This window comes from Sarcophilus harrisii, chromosome 4 (assembly GCF_902635505.1).
Source record: "Sarcophilus harrisii chromosome 4, mSarHar1.11, whole genome shotgun sequence".
Lineage (NCBI taxonomy): Eukaryota > Metazoa > Chordata > Mammalia > Dasyuromorphia > Dasyuridae > Sarcophilus > Sarcophilus harrisii.
This window is the reverse complement of record NC_045429.1, coordinates 432,143,546-432,166,259: the sequence shown is the minus strand read 5'-3', so window position 1 is coordinate 432,166,259 and position 22,714 is coordinate 432,143,546. Positions and strand designations below refer to the sequence as shown.

The window sequence follows — 22,714 nt, the reverse complement described above, 5'->3', positions numbered from 1 at the left end:
TGCCAAATCTTGTTGAGTCTACCTCAGTAACAGAAATTTTTTGAAAAAGAAGAATATGTGGAGATGAGGAGTTTTGTTTTGACCATGTTGCCTTGGAGGTACCTATAAAATATCCTGTTGGGAATATCCAATAAGCAGTTGGCTACAGGGGACCTGAGATCTCAGGAGAGAGGTTGGGGCTGGATATGTAGATGTGAGAGTCATTTCCATAGATATGATAGTTAAATCCATGGGATTTGATGTCATTATATAAGAAAGTATATGTGGAGAAAAGGACTAAGGGCAGGGCTTTGGGGAACATGTATCATTAGGGGGAATGGTAAAAATGACAATACAACAAAGGAAACTGAGAAGTGGACAGTTTAAGAAGAGATCCAAGAGAAAGAAGTGTCAGGAAGATCCAGAGAGAACAGGTTGTCCAGGAGGAAAGGGTGGTAAGTAGCTAAATGTTGCGGAGAAGTCAAGGAGTATAAAGATTAAGAAAAGACCATGAGATTTGACAATTAAAAGAACATGACTTCGGACAGGAATGTTTCAGTTGAGTAATGAGGTAAAAAAAGTTATAGGTTGAGAAGTTGAAAAGAAAAGTGGAACAGAAAGCTTTTTTCTAGGAGTTTGTATGTAAAAGAGCAGGTAGATCTAAGACGATAGCTTGAAAGGATGGCAGTGTTAAGTAAGAATTAAAAAAAAAAAAAAGATGGGGGAGATTTGAGCATGTGGAATGTAGCCCAGAGAAAGCAAAAAATTAAAGGTGGGCCAGAGAGATGGCGACAATATAAAGGGAATGGAAGGGGATGGGGTAAAGGATATATGTATGTGTCTATACATGATGGTCTCTTTGAGTATCTTGGAGTGAAGAAATAGGCAGAGGGCTGAGGAAATAGAGGGACTTGGAGATTAAGGGAATATCCCCAGAAATGCTTCAGGCTCCTGGTAGAAAGGCAGGTGTTGGGATAGAAATGAAAACTGAGCTTGGGAGTGAACTCTGGGAGAAAGGAAGAAGAGTGACATGGGTTTCCAGATGTAACTAGGTCAGATACAGCTCACTGACTTTGTTGAACTATATTTTTTATATATATACTTCCCTCTTTAAAGTAAATCTTTAGTTACAAGAGATGGGCTATTAGGCTGAAGTGGGAGACAAGGAATATATTTGAAAATACATGTGACATAACAACAAGATGTATTTATATGGGAACAAAGAACTTCAAAGACCAGGATTCTCTGGTGCTCCTTCCCTGTAATCAAAGCTCTTCTTAGGACTATAGTAATGGGGGAAAAGGGGTAGCTAGGTGGTGCCATAGGGCACAGAATACCAGATCTAGAATCAGGAAGACTCATTTACCCGAATTCAAATCTGACCTCAGACACTTACTAGCGGGGAGATAATGCACAAATCATTTAACCTGTTTGCCTCAGTTTCCTCATCTGTAAAATAAGGAGAAGGAAATGGCAAACCATGTCAGTATCTCTGCCGAGAAAATCCAAAATAGGGTCAGGAAGAGTCAGGCATGACTGAAAATGACAAATAGGAAAAGTTTAAACTTTTCTTTGAAACTGTGTATTTTCCCAGTGGCAACAGCCATGTGGCTTAATCTGGAGGCTTATGAAAAAGGCAAAAACTTCTTCTATCTTACTTCACTGCCTTTCTGGTCCCAAAATAGTTAGTTAAAAAATATGGCAACTTCATACAAGAAAAAGTAAGCCTGACCAAGATTTCTCTACAGTGAGAACGCACAGAAAAGGATTAGTGCTGGATTTTCTTTATTATTCCAGAGTAGCAAGCATATGTCTAGACAAGCATCAGCTAAAAGTAGGCATTACTGAATGACAACAAATATGACTGGTAAAAATGTTTTGCGTTTACTTAGTTTATATAGTAATGCTTTCCTTTGTCCAGGTCCATCTCCTTAATAGAAAGTTATTGAGATGGCAGGAAAATAATCAATAAACCACAAAATAAATTTTGTGCCTGGATAATAATTTACATATTTATTGACAGCCTTCCAATGGGAAACATTCAGATTTAACCAATTCTTCTATATATGGTTCTTATATTTTTTAAAAAAAGTTTTATTGGTGCTCTCTTTTTACATCTCATTCATTTTCTGACATACCCTTACTCTAGTCTTCCATCCAGTGAGAAGCAAAAACACAAAACAAATAATAAGAATAGTTCAGTAAAATCAATCTATTAACTAACTTGATGGGCATTCCATACCCATAGTCCCCCACTTCTCCAATAAAGGGATGGATGGATATACATCTCCTCATCTTTTCTCAGTTTTGTTTCCTTATTCTGTTTAATTTGTTACAGATGTTATTTATACACACATATGTACATATGTCTGTATATGGAAATGTGTGTATGGTTATTGTCCTTCAATCTCAAAGAAAACCAAAATGACAGAGAAAAAGAGGGGGGCAAAGGAAGGGGGGGAGAATAGTAGGGACGGAGGGAGAGAGGAAGGGAGGAGAGAGAGAATGAATGAGAATGAATGGCTATGATCTACAAAAAACAAAACAGCAGTATATCACCAGTAGAAATTATAAGTATATAGATATAAATGTTTTTGTGAAATAAGACTTCTTTACCTTTTGGGTATATCATGGATCCTTTCTGATGAAGCTCACAGACCCTTCTCAGAATGTTTTTAATGTATAAGATAAAATACATAGAATTAATTATAAAGGAAACTGAAATAAATGTCAAAATTGTCATAGACCTTAAGTTAAGACCTCTTAGTGTATAATAATATGGTATTAAAAACCATAAAATAAAATGGAACCGACACGGATTGTACTTGTGTAAACATGTATGGGATAAACACAAAGAAATATGAGCAGCGAGCCCTCTTCCCCAGTGTACCTGATATCACAATACAAGTGTCTTTTGATCGCCTCTTCATTGCTTTGTAAGCAGCGTCAGCAATGGCAAAGAGATGAGGCGGCCTTTCATAGAGCTCACGTCCTTTATACTGTTCAATTGTGTCTCTTCCATAGATGTTTAAGGATTTATATGGGTTCATAGAAACGACGACTTCTCCAATAAATGTGTAGATGCGTCCTTTTTCAAACCTGTAGTAAAGATGTCAAAGAAAAAGGAAGCGTTAGCTGTAATGGATGCCTTTTCTTTCATATATGACTATTTCTCTCATCTTGTCCTATCCAGGGATACCAGGGACCAGCTTTTAGCTGTTCCCTCTCACCTGCACTACAGTCCCTGTCTCCAACTCTCTGATGGACAGCTCGGCCAGGATATCTTTCAGGCATGTCAAAATCAACATACCCCAAAGAGAATTCATTATCTTGCTCATCAAAAAACTCACCCCTCCTCTTAACCACTATTTCTTTTGTGAAAACCAGGGTTTTGTTTTTTGTGTTTTTTTCTTGATGATATGAAGTACTTTGATACCAGCCTGAGCCCCTTGTCAGAATATATATTTTTAAAATTCATATTTGAAGGAAATGCTAAATTTTAGTTAGATGTTAGTGCAAATTTAAATAGAAATTTTTCCCATTCAAATTCATGAACAATTTGAATTCTCTCCATGGACCCCAGGATAAGAATTATTCTAACCTTATTAGAATATTATTCTAATCACTCAAGTTTGCAAAGTAGCTGGAATCCTTGGCTCTCACTGCCCTTTATATCCAGTTGCTAAGTATTATTGATTCACCATCACAACATCTCTCCTCTCCCCAAATCCAGGCATCATGCAGCTCTTGTCTAGACTATTGCTTCTGCTTCCTGATCAGTCTCTCTTGTTTTGCTCTCTCCTTTCCAATCCATCCTCCACAATCACAATTAATATAGCTGAAGCAACATCTGACTCTATTACTTCCTTGCTGATAAAACTTTCGTGGTTCTCTATCCTTCTAGGCCAAAACAAATGTCTGTGATCAGTAATAAAAAATATAACAACAACAACAATAGCAGGTATTTACAAAGTGTTTTCACATATATTATTTCATTTGATCCCTACCACAGTCTTGGGAGGTGGGTGCTATTATTATCCCCATTTGATGAGGACATTGAAGCTGGGAGAGTTATGGGACTTCCCTGGGATAACACAAACAGGAAGTATCCAAGGCAGGATTTGAAATTCTGTCTTTTTGACCATAAGGTCAATACTCAGTCCACTGTGGCATCATTCTTTACAATCTGGCCCAGGGAAGATTACATATCACAGCTCCTCACACATACGGAGTTTCAAACATACAAGCCTACTTGCTATAGACCATTCAGGATACTGGTCTCCAAGCCTCTGCATAGTTCATCCCTCATGTGTGGAATGCTCTCTATCCTCAATCTCTGTTTCTTCAGTCCCTTAACTCCCTTCAAAACTTACTCAAGTATCAAGAACATTGAGTCTTTCCTGATCCCTCCCTCACCCTTGCTGTGCCCCATCTGCCCAAATTGTATTTGTTTGCATATTATTTAGTTATTTCTATTCCTGGTGTCTCTCCTTAGTAAGCTCCCTGAGGGCAGGAACTGTTTGATTTCCATCTTTGCATTTCTAGTGGCAAGCATCTTGCTTAGCACAGAGTATAATATGCTTAAAAATAAGTGCATAAATATAAACACATTAAATAAACAAATGTAAAATATATGCACAAACGGTATGAAACTAACAAAGTCAAATTTAAAAATCTGTTGAAATGAATTTATATTTCAATCGATTCAGAACATCCTTTGAGAGTTAGTGGTTGCTCTTCCTCTTCACACAAAATTAGGGAGAAAAACCAGTAGAGTGTAAATAAGACAGAAGAAGGTGACCAACCATTTGGAGGATAGGGAATTCCTATTCCTAAAACAGAGGGGAGAAGTCACGAGAGAAAGAATAAATCCTCCCAAGTAAAGAAACCATAGTGGAGAAGTTAAATGAATTTTGGAAAGGAAGATTACAGGAATTAAAGTTAGCTTGGAAGTTTATTCCAGAAATCACTGGGGAAAGTGAGGTGGCAAAGTGGATAAATCACCTGTTCTACAGTCAGGAGGACTGGAGTGCAAATCTGACCTCAGACATTTACTAGCTGTGTGACCCTGTACAAGTCATTTGTCATTGATTTCTTCAAAAAAAAATGAAAGGAAGAAAAAAAAGAAAAGAAAGGAAGGGAAAAAAAGAGAAGGAAAAAAGAGAAGGGAAGGGAAGGGATATTAATATTAATGATATTAGTGATTTGCTTCTGATTACACAGGGAGTGGCAGAAGGATTTTTGGACACAGGTCCTTCCACTGCAGAGACATTGCTTTGGAATACTCCATCTCTTATTCCTACACTTATTCTACACCAAACAGATATAAATTCTTACCTATGGATGTACGCACCAAGTCCCATACTGATAAAGAAGTATGCCCATGTAGAGAAATATCTAGGAAAAACCCCCAAACTTTCAATCACCCATACTCACCCCTCCCTACATCGACACGTACTCCTACATACACATACAAATAACACACCTATATACACCCCCCAAAGATCTACACACACACATACATTTTTTAACACAGTCCATACCTACATACACCATACATATCCCTCCACATTCCCATACACACCCAATACAGACCTACATACACCCCCCCCCAGACCTATCCACATACACTGCTACACAGTCCACAGGCACCTACACACACACACTCATGGGAGAACTTGGGGTGGCAACGTCCTCCTCACAGCATGAACCTCTGCCGAGACTCCCCTATAAACTCCCTTGCTGTCTGGTCCAGACCTCTCTTTCAGGGATATCAGTGGTAATTAATCATTTTAGATTAAAAGTAGGGAACCTCAAACCTCCTTTCAGCTCTTCCTGAGCTTCAGGTTACAGGATCTAATTTAGAATAAGAGTAAACAGAGATGGTGAGAATGTCAACTAAGAAATTAGAATCAAGATTTTCATGCACTGATATAGTCAGTCCACCTCTAGGTAATCAAAATCATTAGCTACCTATTTATATTCATTTGCAAATGTCATTTCCCCCCACATACTGTTCTGTTTCCCTAATTAAGATCAGAATTCTTTTATAACTTTTTCCTGCCACCTTTCTTCTCTCCCCATCCAAAAGATAAATGCAAAAAGGCTTCTAATAAATGCTGTTCTAGCTACTTAAATGTCAGCACTACAAACACATCTTAACTATTGTGTTTATGCCATGAATTTATGATAATTCAGGCTTGTGAGGTGAGATGATCGTTATTCAGCTTCCTCACTTGGTAACCAACTCAAAAATAGGAACTTTAAAAAACTTCTCTCTTCAAAGGAAATGTAGTGAATGAGAATAATGAAATAAACTTGATTCACTTTCTAAATTTCCTTCTATCAGACAATAAGTGGTCTTAAAATATGAGCAATAAATTGATAACTTGAGCATCTTGAAATCTATCACCTGGCTCGGAAAGAAAGGCTAGCCCTGTGATTTCATTGATATAGAGAACTCCCTCCATCAATGCAGGTGGGCGGCTTAGAGAATGTTAGTGAGTGCACAGTCAGGCTGGGACTTGTCCAGAGCCACAGAGTATGACAGAGGTAGGATGGGAATGCAGTTCTTAGTGGCTCCCAGACCAGTTCTCCATCTATCTGCTATACCAGTGATTCTCCAAATTTGGTCCAGGGATCCCTGGGGGTCCTCAATGTCCTTTTAGGGGGTCCAGGAGGTCAAAACTATTTTCATAATAATAAGATGTTTGACTTTCTAATACATCAACAGATGTTGCTCATATAAACAGAAGCTCGTTGAGGTCCTTGATAATTGTCCTTGATAAATGTTCAAATGGCCTAAGCCCACAAAGTCCGAGAACCATTGCATTGTGTACACCAGGCTGCTTCCATGACCCAGATATTAGGGGGAAATGCAAGAGCCAGTTCTTCAAATGAGGGAACAAGACACTTCACTTCACACACACAAGACTTGGAGTTAAATAGGGGTTCCGGTTCCAACTCTGCCATTAATTAGCGATTGGCCCAATATCGGATCACTTCCCCTCTCTGGGCTCAGCTTCCTTGTTCGCAGCTGGAGAGGGAGGGATGGTGGGGGATTGGATGACAGTTAAGTTCTTTCCAGCTCTAATAGTCTCCACACCTAAGAGGAGCTACTGGGGAATCAGTATCTATAGGACATATGTAAATATAATACACAGACATGCTGTATACACAGGGCTGCCCTCTGGACCTCCTCTACAACGACCCAGCAACTTCTTGATCCTGGAAACAGATGCCAGCCCATCCCACGGCCTCTTCCTCTGATTGGACGGCCCTTCTAGAACCTCTACTCCCGGCCATCCTCGGCACCCACATCTCATTCCTTGCCAGGCTGCCTTCATTCTGCCCTGGACCTGCTTCTTCCTCTCTTTCCCCCTTTCAGCTTTCGTTCCCCTTCTTCATCTACTGGAAAGTGAGCTCCTGGAGCACAGGGATGGTCTTTCTTTCTGCTTGTATCTGTATTCCCAGCACTTGGAAACAGCACCTATCTATCACATTAAAAAGTACTTGATACCTGCTTGTTATTGATCACCTCCAGACCTGATCTTAAGCCAGAGCCAGAAAGGGAAATATACACTGAATTAACTAACTAGCCCACTGTGGTACAGAGTGCTGACTCTGAAGTCATGAAGACTCAGCTTCCTGAGTTCAAATCCAGCCTCAGACATTTTCTAGCTGAGTGACCCTGGGCAGGTCACTTAGCCCCGTTGCCTCAATTTCCTCATCTGTAACTGAGCTAGAGAAGAAATGGCAAACCACTTCAGTGCCAAGAAAACCCCAAGTGGATCACAGTTGGACTGGACTAAAAATGGCTAACCCCCAACCTTACCAAAGGAACAACAAAAAGCACGTTATAGAGAAATAGCAATCGTCTCCCAAGCACCCGTTTTATTCCTAAATTAAAACTATATTAAGTACCCTTAGATGTTGTTACTACTATTACCATCACCACCATTATAACACAAGCATTAACAGATTAAATAAGATCACAAAGGGGATGTTATCAGTAAGGAAAATGTCCCAAATTCTCAATGTCTTTAAAATTTTAAAAACGCTTGGAATGGATTTTCCTGAAATTCTGGAAAGGTTTTAAAAGCATATTCCCAACTAAGGTTAGCATTCGAACCGCCACTAGATGGTGCCCAGGTACACTTTATAAGCATATAACTTTATTTATTCACTTGCATTTTGATAGCTTTAGGGTCAAATATCATCTCTCGCTGAGCAGCTATTTTGTCACCAGATAGTAGAGTATCCAAGCCAGCAGGAGCACACAGCAAGGATGGCTGCCCTCCCCAGGGGCTTATTAAGGAAAGTTCTTTCTACAAACTCTCTCAGTAATCCCTTTGTGCTATAAACCCTGAAGCAAATATAACTCCAAAGAGTTAAAGTTAGTTCATTGTGATTAACATAACAATTAAACTAAAGCTTTTCTATAAACATTTTATGCAGTTAAAGTTGCACTTTTGAAAAAAAAAAAACCACCCCCCAAATGCCAGCTTATTAGGCAAGTGGATTTACTTACAACTATAAAAACGTGACATCCAATGAAATATATGGTTATTTAATGGTTAGGGGAACATCCAGACATCCTTTTACAATGAGCTCTTATTAGGTTCACCTCTGATATTCTCATTTATTCTCTGGATTCAGTTCAATTAAACATTTAGTGCCCACTTTGGGCAATGTATTGTTCCGGCCTGTTTTTATGACTGAATTCCAGTATCTTCAATGCTCCTGCATTAGCTAGGTCAGTTATAAAGTGATCATTCAGGATTAAGAAAATTGGTCCATGTTAGGAAGCTTGGATTTGAAGCTAGGTCTCTTTACTGACACTTCTTTGCTTCTCTGATCTAGAGAGTGGAGATGTTGGACTCTTGAGATGTCTATCCCAACCACACTATGGTAGGATATAATCATCCCAAAGGGTTCTTTCTCTCAATAACACCTTAGGTGGCTAGAGGTTTCAATAAGACTCAAGAAATGTTTCTTAGGTAAGTGCTCTGGATGAAGACTCTATGCAGGGCAATGAAGTTAGAAACCCAGCTCTGTCAAATGACAATGAACAAACTGATTATTGGTCAATGATCTAATGATATCTTTGTACTGAGGACAAAAGGGAAATAAATAGTAATTGGCTTCAAAGGGCAAACATTTGATGGAGGAAACTCTATTCAAGTAAATAAAAATACATACATACATACAAAGTTTATAATATAATTTTGTTTTTAAAAATAGGCAATACCTACTTGACAAGTATAAGATTTATTGTTGTTGAGAGGCAATGGGGTTAAATGATGGTGTCATACATCGTGTCTGAGGATGGATTTGAACTCAGGTCCTCCTTGTGCCTCAAATATAAGATTTGAAAAAGCATTTTCAGCTCAACAATCTCAGAGAGTAGGGAAGTCAAATATCATTTCATCTTCATTTAACATCCTGAAGCTCGAAGGAGTGATTTGTGGGCAGGTGGAGTTGGAGCTGTCATTCAAACCCAGGAATCTCTTGGCTATATATCCAGTGACTCTCTCGTCACATGGTGACAAGCCACCATGTATTAAAAGCCTACTGTATACTAGATACTAGAGATAAAGTAAGCCAGACCCAAAACTCAACCAGCTTAGAGAAGAGGGCATAAAATATATGTATATGGGTATATAAAAACATGTAAAGCAGATATCAGATGACCTTCAAGGGGAAAGCCTAACTTCTGAGGGGCCCAGGAACTACCTCAGGCCAAAGATGGCCCAGTGGAGTCTGGAAGGAACCAGGAGACCTAAGGATGAAGGGGCAGGCGAGATGGTCAGGACAAAAGATATTATGTTAATAGCAGTTAGTACCAGTGTGGCTGGACCACAGTATACATAGAATGGAAGAATGTGTGGAAAGTTTCAAAGGTTGAGTTGGGCTAGGTTAAAAGAGTTTCCTAGAGGAAAGAGGGAACCATTGGAATATGTAAAGGAGGGTAAATTTTAGGTTACACAATCAGAGCTATATACCACAAATATCCCTTTGTTGGTTGTGTGGATAATGGATTGGAGGGAGGAGAGACCAGAAGCAGAGAGACCAATTAGGAGACTATTATTATAATCCAAGGAAGAGATAATGAAAGCACCTGGAGAAGAAAGGAGAGAAGAAGGGAAGTGGAGATATGTGAGAAATGTTGTAAAGGCAGAAATCACAAGACTTAGAAAATGATTGGGTATGTGGGGTCGCTGTGGAGATGGGGAAGATACACATTTCAAATCTGGATGACCAGAAAAATAATGGTGTGCTTCAGAGTTTTAAGGAAGTTCAGAAGATGAGTGGATTTTGAATAAAAGATAATGAGTTCTGTATTAGACATGCTGATGGGCATCTTTATCAGCCATGAAGTTTGAAATGTCCAAAAGGCAGTTAGTAAGTTAATGATATGAGGCTGGAGTTCAGGAGTAGCTGTCTGTCTGTCTGTCTTTTTCTCTTCTGTCTCTGTTTCTTTTCCTCTGGCAGTTGAAGCATAGAGGCAAAGTCCAGAAAGCCAAAAGCACAGCAAGGAAGAAGATGAAAAAGTATGTAGATATGCTGGATAACTTGCCATCTAGGGGAGGAGAGGAGGGGAAGGGAAGGAAAATTTTGGAACACAAGGTTTGCAAGGGTTAATGTTGAAAAATTATTCAAGCATATGTTTTGAAAATAAAAGGCTTTAATTAAAAAAATATGTAGAGAAAAAAAGAGCAAAGACAATGTCTTAAGTGATATCCACAAGGAGTGGTCATGACTTGGGTGAAGATCCAACCCAGAAGATTGAGAAGGAGCAGTGGGACAGGTGGGAGGAAGACCAGAAGGCAGCAGTGATAACCCAGAGAGAGAGCATCTGGGAGGAGAAGGTGCTCAAATGCTGTGGAAAGCTCAAAGAAGGATGAAGTCTAAGAAAAGATGATGAGAGATCACTGGTAACTTTGGAGAAAACATTTCAGTTGAAGGATGAAGTTAAAAGCCAGATCACTGAGGGTTTAGAAAAGAGTAAAAGGAAAGGGACTGGAGACAAAGCAATGAAGACAGCTTTTCCGAGGAATTTGGCTGACAAAGGAAGGAGAGATGTAGGATGATAGCTAGCCAGAGAGAACTATAACACAAGGGAGAGTGAGATAACTGTAAAAGATTGGTCCAAGCCAAGAAGCCTGAGAAATAAGAGGAGAGAGAGATTGTTTTCATATGGGAGAATCAGAGGTGGCTACATAGAGAAAGCACCTGATCTGTGTCTTGGAAAAATAATAATAGCGTTTATGTAGCACTTGAAGGTTGTCATGTTACATAAATTATCTTATTTTATCTTCACAACTCTGTGCAGTAGGGGCTATTACTATCTCCATTTTACAAATGAGAAAGTTTAGTTTGAGAAGTTAAGTGACTTCCCCCCACTCACACAGATAGTAAGTGTCAGAGCAGTTTTGAACTCGGGTCTCCTAAATTTATTGAGCACTCATCCATGGTGCTATCTAGCTGCCTAGAACAGGGAGAAGGAAGAGAGTGACTTCAAGAGGTGTGTAGGACCTGGAGGAAATAGAGCAGCTGCAGGAAGGACCTGCCATGTTGGGAAGATGAACCAAGAATGACCCTGGGGAGAAAAAAGAGATGGAACTAGAAGGGGGCTTTGTGTTCCCTTGGATTACCACAATGCCTCGCACAGAGTAAGAGTAAGGTTGGAGACCAGAGGAAGAAAAAATAAAAAGTCCATTAGCAAGATTATTCTGCTAAAGCTGGACTGGAAAAGCTCATAGCCTTAAAGGTTTACAACTAGAAGGGAGATTGGAAGTCACCAGCAGCTTACTTCTTTAAAGATGGAACATGTATTAAAAAAAATCCCAAACTAGAGAAGGCAGTGTATATACATACATACATACAATATATTTATCTATTTATGTATATATGTGTGTATTTAAAATAATTAACTTTTGTTGTAAAAATTGTAAGCAATATAGAAGCTTTTAATAAGGAAGAGTCTGGAGTAACCAGATTTGGAGCTGAAGCTGAAATTTGAAATGGGAAGAGAAGAGAAGGACCATTTTACATAAATAATCTGATTTTAGGGATAGAAGGGGACCTGACAAAGATGCTGTGTAGGTTAGTGAGAAGCCCTCCTTCCCTATAGCAGAGTTTTTGTCAGGGAACTACAGATGAAAGGGTATGGTCTTAATGCCAGCCATTCTGTTTCCTAAGCCCTGCCCAGAGAAAGATGGAGAAATTTAGCAGTAGTAGCCTGGGCTCTACTTGGTGATGAATTTGTTGGCCACGACAATTCATGAATCAAATCAAAACAAAACAAAAATCACAGAAAGAAATGAATTTCCCTCCCTCCCCCCCAATCTCTTTAGTCCTGGAATCAGGAGTAGGGTGGGGATGGGGTGGAGAAGATTTGTTCCCAAAGTGATGATGGCAGAGAAAGCCAAGTGTTGAAGACTATCAGTGTTAAATGTTCGTTGCTGAAACCCCAGATCGGTGCCCTTTGAGTTGACATAGCCCTGGAGGAGCTGAATCACACTAATCTTGACATTCTCGCAATGAATGAGAGCATGACATGAAAGCAAATTTCAGCAAAATAAGAGGATGACTCAGGTTCTCCTTGCAAAGGCAAATAAAGGAGTTGGTATTGCTTGCATTAGACTTCAGCATGTCTTTGGATAGTTTAAAAGGGTATGAGACCTGCAGGAAGTAAAGGAAGAGCTAGGGAAAATTTACCTAGAACTAAAAAGGACCAAAAATGAACTGAATTCTGATCCTGCCTCAGACACTTATTAGCTGTGTAATTCTGAGCAAGTCACTTAACTCTTTTCTACTTCAGTTTCCCTTCCAGTCTAATGGAGAAATGGAAAAGGCCAAAGGCTCTTGTAAAATTACTCAGGTGGCTCAAAACGACTAAAATATTTTCAACAATTTGCAAATAGGGAGGTGAGAACCAAACAGAATTAAATATAAACTCTTCTGTTGGTATTTAAGATCCTTTACAGCCCAGATTACTTTTCCAGGTTTAGTGAATGTGCCTTCCTTTCACAAATTTTACAAGGGGGGGAGGATTCTTCTTGCTGCTGCTTATGATCAATATTTCATTTCCCATTCACTTCTGATTCACTTATACTTTTTAGAATTTCTAGTTCAAAATTCAGTTCAAGTGCCACCTTCTATGCAAAGTTTTCTCTGATTCCTTTAGCTTCTCAGCCCCACTACTCTTACAAGAAATTCTTTGTATTCATTTCTATGTGTACCTGTTGCTTTTGATAGAATATAAGCTCCCTGAGGTTGGGTTCCTTTCTTTTCTGTGTTCCCAGCACAATGTTTGGCACAAAGTAAGTCCACAATAAATGCATTTTGACTGACTGAAGCAGGAGTTATTTCAGACTGAGCTGTCTTGTGTAATGAGACCATTGACTTATTAAGATAAAGATCAAAATCAATACCAAATTAAAAGAAAGAAGATGTGAAGATATTGCATGCAAGTAAAACAGGTAACTCCAGCCTAGTTTATAAATAAGCTATTAATGCTGAAAAATAGGAAAAAGATAAAGAATATTTATCAGTTATTCAGCTTAATTGATGAAAATCAATCACCTCAACATGGCTGCCAAGATACTGCTGCCAGCAAACATCTGATTTCTTTGCAAACAGAGAGATGGAGCAGTGAAGGACTAAATTACAATTTAGAATATAAATTCATATGTAAAATCCTATGGAAGAAGGATGTTATAGCAATATCATCTCATAAAACCGTGAAAAGCAGGGAGGTGAAAACAAGGTTATAGATAGATCCAATAAGTTACAGAACTCTAATTATCATCTAACTTCCAAATTTCTACATTTAGTCCTCCTCTCCCTCTTGAGTTCTAGTCCTACATCTCCAGATGCCTTCTGAACATCTTTATTAAATCATTCACTAAATAAACATTTATTAAACACAATGCCAGGCACTATGTTAGGCAACCAGGAAACAAACAAACAAACAAAAAGGGCAAAAGTCAGTCCCTGCCCTCAAGGAGCTTACAATCTCATGGGAGAGACAACATGCAAACAAATATATAAAAAGCAAGGGATAGACTGGATAAATAGGAAACAATTGAAAAAGAGAAAGCACTGGAACTCAGAGGTGTTGGGGAAAGCTTCTCATTCCATAGGCATTAAAAACTCAGCATGGCCCCAGAGATCATCCCTAGTCCAGTCCTTAAACTTGACAGATGATCTATACTGAAAGCTATGAAATGAAATTAGATTGTTATTTATTATTTTTTAAAATTTCACTTGCATCTCCTCTTAAAATCTAGCCCAATGTTTTGCATGCAGAACATTTAATCAATGCTTTATCAATGAACTCACCTCCCAACAGATAATCTAAACGGTCTCATTCTCTAGATAGTACTGGAATAATTTCCAGGAAATAAAATGTTGGTTAAATTATACATACATGACTAGAATCTCCTTAAGGATTGGAGACTGGTCAAGGAGGAAGAAGCACAGGAGGTAAGGGCTTAGTCTGAGAGAACAGAGAAGAGCCATGATTGTGATAAGGTCAGGACCCTAATAATAAGTCAATCCCGGTGATAACCTGTGGGCTTCTGAGAGACAGGGCCCTTTGGTGACCAGATTGGAAGCTGTCTAATCCAGGCATTATTAGCTTAGATGATAACTGGGTCTGAAGCTGGAACCCCACCAAAAGATCTAGTCACATTGCCACAGAAAGAACAGAAATTGCAGTTAACTTATTGGAGGTCATTTGGGATATGAATAATAGGCTTTAAGTACATACGGAACAAATTTAGAAGAAGGCATTGATCACTGGATGCAGGACTGGTTAGAAGCCCAAGTTGTCTGAGAGACTAAGATGTTAAAATAGACCTTGAAAGAACATATATCCAAAAGGAGTCTAATCACACAGAATATTATGTATAACCCTAGACTAGAACAAAACTCAAACACACTATTTTCAAATTGCAATGAGTGCCATACAATGAATTTTACTTTGAGAGCACTTTTCTTTATTTCTTACCTACCCTTAATCACTGAATGGGTGTTGCTTCAGACACACTGAGACCTAGGAGAAATATTAGCTTAATAAGACCACGTTCCCCCCACTGCACCCTGGGCCATCTCTGGTCCTCTTAGTCTATATGTGGCCACCGGACCCAGAAGACTTTGGAGGAGAGAAGGAGACTGGTGACCTTGCCCAGCCCTCCCTCACTTAATCCAATTCACTCACAAGTCATGACATCCCCTTCCTGATGATGTCATGGTTCTTTTAGAAGGACAAACAAGGAATGAATGAGGAGATTGGTAAGCTTAATAAATGGGAAAAGATGACTGCTTATGCAACCACTCATATTTCCCATTCCTTTTTCTATCATCTCTCTTCCTGCCCCTCCCTGAATTTTAAATAATGAAAAAGAACAGACTGAGTTCCTCACACAACCCAACTGAGGTTGATCTCTACTATATCAATGGCACCATTTGTTCAATATCTTAGAATGCTCAACTATTCCACCCCCCTGTTACTAAGCATACTGCATGGGAATAAAGAAATCCAGGAGATTCTTACTTACATTAATTCACTAACTTGATTTTGGCTTCAACTGGTAAGGGGGATAATGTGTGTTAGGTGAGGGACGTAGGGGTGGGCAAGGCAGGAGGAATCTGAAAACTAGTTATCTGAGCACCAAATACAGAATTTGATGTCACTGACACATGGAGGAACTCAGATCTTTTATCTTTATTTGATAGATCTAAGGAAAGGAATTGAGAAATGTATATTCAGATAGATTTGGGGTAGAAAAAAGGAGGATAGAAATACAATCACAGGGGCAGCTAGATGGTACAATGGATAGATTAAAGAGCCTAATAGCAATAAGATTTATCTTTGTGAATTTAAATCCGAGCTCAGATACTTGGTAGTGTGTGACCCTAGGTGAGTCACTTATCCCTGTTTGCCTTAGTTTCCCCATCTGTCAAATGAGCTAGAGAAGTAAATGGCAAATCTCTCCATTATCTTGCCAAGAACACGACAAATGGGGTCATGAAAGGTCCCCTAAGAAAACCCCAAACATGGAGTCATGAAGAATAAACTTGAATGCAAAGGTGCAACAATAATATAAGAAACACTAGAGATTATTTACTCAACTGAGATTCTAGCAAGCCTTTCCCAAGGTCACTCAGCAAGAAAGTGGCCAAGCTAGAATTCCAGCTCCTGTTTCCAGGACCTCATTCTGCCCTTTGCTGCCTCCATTCCAACTTGTTCAGCAATCACTCTTATTATTAGTAATTCCCACCTCTTTTGAAAATGGAAAAGGGAAAATTCTTACAAATTTTCAAGTAAGCCCCTTGAAAGAGCTGCTCAAAAACACTAAATAGGCATATCATAAAAGGAATAAGCACCTCTGTCTCCTTGTCTTTAGAGAAGTTGTGCTTTCTTAGGCTTTTCAGAGAAGTGGAGTTAGTCAATTTTATTCCCAGAGCAAAGGTAACTACTATCATTACCCATCCCACCAACTGGATGGTTTTTCTTCTATGTCCAACCCGCTACTGTTTTGCTCCTTCATTCATCACAGCCATAGAGTACACGAGGTCCTTGAACCCCTGCCTCCCTCCCAGCCGGGCTTCCGACTCGCAAGTTCAGATTTTCTAAACTTGGCAAGCTCTCTTCTAGATGCTCTCTTCCCCCAATGGAATGTAAGCTTCTTGTTTCTTTCCCTTTGAATCCGTATGCCCAAGCTAGTAAGTGCTTAATAAATTTTTTTTTGCCCACTTGGCTGCCTGAATACCAAGCACCTCCCTCAGCCTTTATTCCAGTTCTCACACCTCCATTTCTCCTTCTTCCTCAAGCTATCTAGACCTTTGCTATACCATTTTAGGTCATCCTGAGACAGTGCATAGAGTTTTATATATAACTAAGGAAGATCTGGTTCAAGTCCTGCACAATTGGATCCTTCCTAGCTCTGTAATTTACAGGTCATCAACTGTCTTTGGGTCTTAGGCAACTTTGTAAGACTGATCTATTATAGAAAGAGATGAGACTGATTCTCATAAGGTGTTTGCTCCCTCGGAAGTTCCAAGATCCTTAATTCAATATAACAGTCTGGGCATTTCCTTTCTTTGTGTCCCCAATGCTTTGCACAGTGTCTGCCCCATAGTAGGTCCTTAATAAATGCTTATTAACTTGACTTAAAGACTATTTTAAGAAGTTATGTGAAGGTCAAAAAATTAGCATATTTCAAAAGGACAGTCTCAAAACAGGTTCAATGTTTGAGGACCCAAGACTTTGACCCTTTCCTTCCTGGCTACATCATTGTGCAACTTTCAGAAGCTGGGCTCCACCTTTAATTCAGGTTCAGCTCAACATCCCCTTATCACTATATTTACTTCCTACATACCTCACACAGTTTTGAACTATTTGAAGATATGCTTAAGTCTATTGCAAGCACAACATTTAAGCTCCATCTTAAGCAGTAAACTGTAATTAGTCTTAAAAACTGCCCTAGAGTTAAGGATAGGTAGTTGATACAAACAGAAATAAAATTACTACAGTTATGACCACTATATGAGTCACTTGAACAGAAATTATTTTCACTCTTAGCTCTGAAAGTTGGTTATAAAAATAGGAAATGTTAGGTGACTACCTACCTAGGAGTAAGGAATTGCCCTGGGCAAAACAGCAGATCTGTAGCTTAAGCAGAGTAAGAAAAAAAAAGACAAAAATATAAGGAAGGGAGGAGGAAGAAGCAAAAAGTCAGGAGGAAGAAAAGAGGAAAGCAAGAGAAAGTTAAATAATATCAACGAAAAGGATGGTTTCAGGATGGTCCTCAGAGCTCTTTGTATGTACCTGGATCTATTAAAAATTAAATTACATTTTTTTCAATTAACAAAAATATAATTTTTCACCTACCTCCTTCTTCACACCACTGAGAAAGAGAAAAAAGGAAAAACAAGTGGTCTTCAAGAGTTTTTGTGGCCTAAATATTCCTTCAGTCTGCAGCCAACCTGGCAAGTAACCTCTGCATTTAACTGTACTGATCCTCAGACAACAGTCTGATGCATGGATATCATGGGGCTTCATCCAATATGTTAAGACTTGAGAAAACTTGAACATTGCTGGCCTGGCTTTCAAAACTCACAAGAACCATATATCAGAAAGAGGCAGTGGAAAAGAGCTCTAGTACAGTTTATGCCCATTCAGCACTCATAAGTCATGAAGCTCTACTTGTTATTCTTAATAATATTATGGAGTAAATAGAGGGTATCCAGTGTACAGGGATAAGAGTGATGAATTCAAAATGATGTCAAGAGAAATGGATATAAAGGAACTGAGAAATCTTTACCCAGAAGAGAGGAGATCTGAGAGGGACAAATGCTAGGGACACATATGTTTGAAGGACGGTCAGGGGTAAATATATTAGGTTTATTTTTAGGTAATTGTAGAGGGTGGAACTAGGACCAGTGAGTGGAAATTAGGACAAATTTGGATTCCAGAAGACAGAACTCTTATGATCGGAGATAATGAACAATAGAATGAACTATCCTAGAAAATTGGGCTTTGAAAGTTTTAGGGGAAAAAAACCCAAGATGATTGTCTGTTAGGAATGCTGTAAGAAAATCCGTGCAGTGGGTAAGAGACTGCATTACGTTATTTCTAAAGATTTCTTTGAACTTTTAAGTTTTCCTGATTATTATTATTGCTAATAATAGTAAAACAACAGCTAGCACTTATATCCCTTTAATGTTGACAAACTGTTTTATTTATGTTATTTCAATGGATCCTAAATCATCTCCATCTTTCAGATGAGGAAACAGGCTGAGAGAGGTGAAGTGAGGTAGGCAATGACTACCTTGGCAGGATTTGAAATCAGGTCTTCCTAACTACAAATCAAATACTATATTCATTGCACCATTTAGCAACCTTGTATAAAAAGGTATAAATGGAGGAGGAGAAGGAGGTCTGTATTATTTGAGGATGTTTTGATATGGCCCATTGGATAGGAAAGAAGTCAGAGGAAGAGTTACTAGGTCATAGTGTCAGGGTTATAAAAGTGGTGGTCTAGGCTGCTGGTTTATTTTTTAAAGACGATGTCATTATCGTCTTATATTACATATTTGGAGAAAAAGTAAACTGTATTATTCAGTAATATTAATACTTCAGACAGACTTTTGGTCCAAGAACTAGTATGAACCATTTGGGCTAAGATTTCTTTTCTATCACCAGGGAATGGGAAGGAAATGAGCATTTCTTCTCTGTGCCAGGCACTGTGCCAAGAAATTTTACAAATATTATCTCATTTGATCCTCACAATAATCCTATAAGGGGAGGTGTATTATTATCCTCATTTTAAAGTTGAGAAAACTGAGGCAGGAGTTAAGTAACTTGCCCAGTGTGTGTAGTTGGAAGGCAAAAGACTATCTTCATTAATAATGGTCTGTAATTTGCAATCTGTATTACCATTTAAAAATACCTATATAGACTATACTCTACTTTGGGATATCACTCCTAGCTCTCAATATTATGAGTCTCTCAATGATCTGGTGAAGATGACAACATGAAGGATGCTAGCCTAACTAGCTTCCTGAGAGCAAAGGATTAAAAGGATATTAAAGGAAAATACGATCCACAAAACCAAAGGAAGATACCATTAAGACCAGTTCTGCCCAGGAAGACCACTGGAAGGATGAAGGTCCTCTGAGCATACTGCACCAGGGGCTGAAATACTGACCAACCTGCACTAAGTAGGTTGGGATCTCAGCCCTGACCCTTTTGTACCTCAGAGAGAATAGTGCCCTATCCCTGTAGGAGCCCCAGCACAGGAGAGAAGCAGCTCCTGGGAAGGAGCAGTGCACGGGCATCTGGCGTACTGGCCCACAGCCAGGGTGATCTCCTATATCTGATTGTGACCTGGCAGGACAACATCAGGAGAAGAAAGTCCTGGCTGGAGATTGTGCAAGAAGGAGACACAAATGAGCAAAGGTTGGGCTCAGAATCCTGAGACAAAAGCTAGAGATTGTGATAGAGAGTGGGAACTGGAGAGACAACAATATCAATACTAAAGAAAGGACAGGACCAGGCAAGGGGTGTCCATCCCATCTAAGAGGACAGGGAGGGAAGGAACCTAGCCTTTATGCAAAACCCAAATCCAGGGCATGAGTAAGCAAAATTCTAAATGCCATAAAGAAACATTAAGGGTTCAAAGAAACCCAAGAAGCAAATCCCAGAGAAAAGAGTAATTCTACAACAAGTACAAATGCAACTTCAGAGAATAGAATAGTGTGGCTACCAGGATTCCAAGAGAGGGGCTGTAAGAAATGAAGCAAGAGGTAAAAATGAAATTTGAGGAAAATTTTGAAAGAAAAAAGTTTAGGGGGAAAAATGAAATAATAAATACCTTAGAACAGAAAATAGAAAATGTGATTCAAGTAATCAGTTCTTTGAAAAATAGGATGGAACAAACAGAATCAGTGATTTCATAATGCAAGGAAAAAAAGAGGGGGAAAAGGAAGAAAAGAAGAACATCACAAGAGAGAAAAATTTGAAAAAAATATAGTGTCGTCTATGAAAAACAATTGACTTGGCAAATAAGTTAAGAGATAGTTTAAGGTTCCTCTGAAAACCATAAATAAATAAAAAACCTTGAATACCATATTTTAAGAAAGCATAAAAGAAAATTATCTGGATCTATTAGGACCAAAACAAACCAAAACAACAACAAAAAACTCAACCCCCAAAACTTTACAATTCACCTCCTGAAATTCCAAATTGAAAACATCAAGGAATATCATAGACAATATCCAAAGCTTCCTGTTTAAACACACACACGCGCGCGCCAAGAAGAAAGAAAAAAAAGGATTCAAATGCAGTGCACCACATTCAGGAAAAATATTATGCAATAACTACTATAAAGGAGAAGAAATTATGGAATATAATATTCCAAAAGGCAAAAGAAGGTCTATTCCCTTTTTATTTAAAAATTAAAAAAACATATTTTTTTCCAATTACATGTAAAAACAATTTCAAACATTTACTTTAAAATTTTTTAAATTCTAAATTCTTTTTCTCCTTCTTCCCTTATCCCTCCTTGAGAAGGCAAGGAATATGATATAGAGTATACATATGTAGTCATGCAAAGTATACTTACATAGCAGCCACATTACAAAAGAAAACACAGACAAAAAAGAAAGAGGCAAAAAACAACAACTATGCTTCAATCTGCATTTAGATTTTATTAGTTCCTCTGTAAGTGGACAGTATTTCCATTCCTCCCTCTCCCCCCCATCATGATTTCTTCAGAACTGACTTGGATCATTGTATTGTTGAGAATTGTAAATCATTCACAATTAATCAACGTTACAATGCTGGCATTACGGTGTAAAATGTTCTCCTGATTCTGCTTACATTACTTTGCATCAGTTCATGAAGTCTCTCCAGGTTTAAGAAGGCTTATTCCAAGAGCTGTAGAATTGGTCTCTATATCTCATGTTTCTCCTCAGTTCAGTCTATCCTACATTCTGTTACCCATCCCCTTCCTACCTTCCCAGACTTCTAATATTTAATCACCTTCCACAAACTTTATAATCCAACTGCACCAGCTTATTTGCTGTTCCTTAAAGACATTCATCTTCTGTCTCTGCATCTTTGAGCTATCTCTATAATGTACCTTATTATCTCCATCTCCAAGTTCTCCTGTTTTTTTTTTTTTTTTTCAAACCCCAAGCTTCTGCAGGAGATCTACCAGTACCTCGTGGCTTTCTTTTTTATATTACCTTTACTACTATTATCTATTCAGTTTAAGGGGGACAGTAAGGTGATACAATAGATAGAGAACAGAATTTGAAGCCTTAGTTCAAATCCTCCCACACATATATTAGCTATGTGACACTGTACAAGTAACTTTTCTCTCAAAGTCTGTTTCCTCAATTACAAAAATGGGAATAATAATAGCAACTATCTCCCAATGTTGTTATGAGGATCAATGACTTAGTATACTTATAGAAATGATGGCTATTATTTTTATTACATATTTTATAGGTACTTAATTAAATGTTTACTTCCTATTTAGACTATGACCTCCTAGAAGGCAAAGACTATTTCTATCTTTCTTTGTATCCCCAGTACTTAGCCTACTGCCTGGTACATAGAATTGGTATCTATATCTCTTAAGTATGTCTCTCTTGATACATACTTAAAATTGTCCTTTCTTTTCACATTTTAATTTATTATGTATTTTTGGCATTCTTTTCTTTTCAAAACAAGAGTTCCAAATTCTCTCCCTCCCTCTTTCCCATTTAGAATGCTATCAGTTATACTGATAAATGTTTTTTTACTTGATTGAGGCTTCAAAATGAGATCTACAACTTCTCTAAAGAATTCAGTCTCACAAACTACACAAGAAAAACAAATGGACAAAGAATGATTGCTGTCCAGATGAAGACATACAGTTGAATGGCTGTTCAATTAAACTCAATGTAAGTTTTGCATTACATATATTTTGGTCTGACAAAAAAGAAGGATACAACTAAGCCCAGAGTTGGACAGCACTTGAAAAACGGTTGTTGTTCGGTCTTCTCCAGCTCTTTGTGAACCCACAGATCATAGCATACCAGCCCCTTTTATCCTCCACTCTCTCTTAGTCTGAGAAACGGCACCATGCTTTTAAATTATGCTGAAATGAAAACTCATTTTTTAACATCAATAACTTTTTTCCAATTTTACAACATGGGTATAAATCACAGA

The 22,714-nt window shown here is 38.4% G+C and overlaps 1 protein-coding gene across 1 annotated transcript in view; it reads right to left on the bottom strand.

Moving 5' to 3' along the window:
• Nucleotides 1-22,714, bottom strand: part of MYO1D (myosin ID) — a 376,233-nt gene that overhangs the window by 256,084 nt on the left and 97,435 nt on the right. The window contains exon 2 of the mRNA XM_031967606.1: nt 2,870-3,078. Coding sequence (XP_031823466.1) covers nt 2,870-3,078 — 209 coding nt within the window. The remainder of the gene's footprint in view (nt 1-2,869; nt 3,079-22,714) is intronic.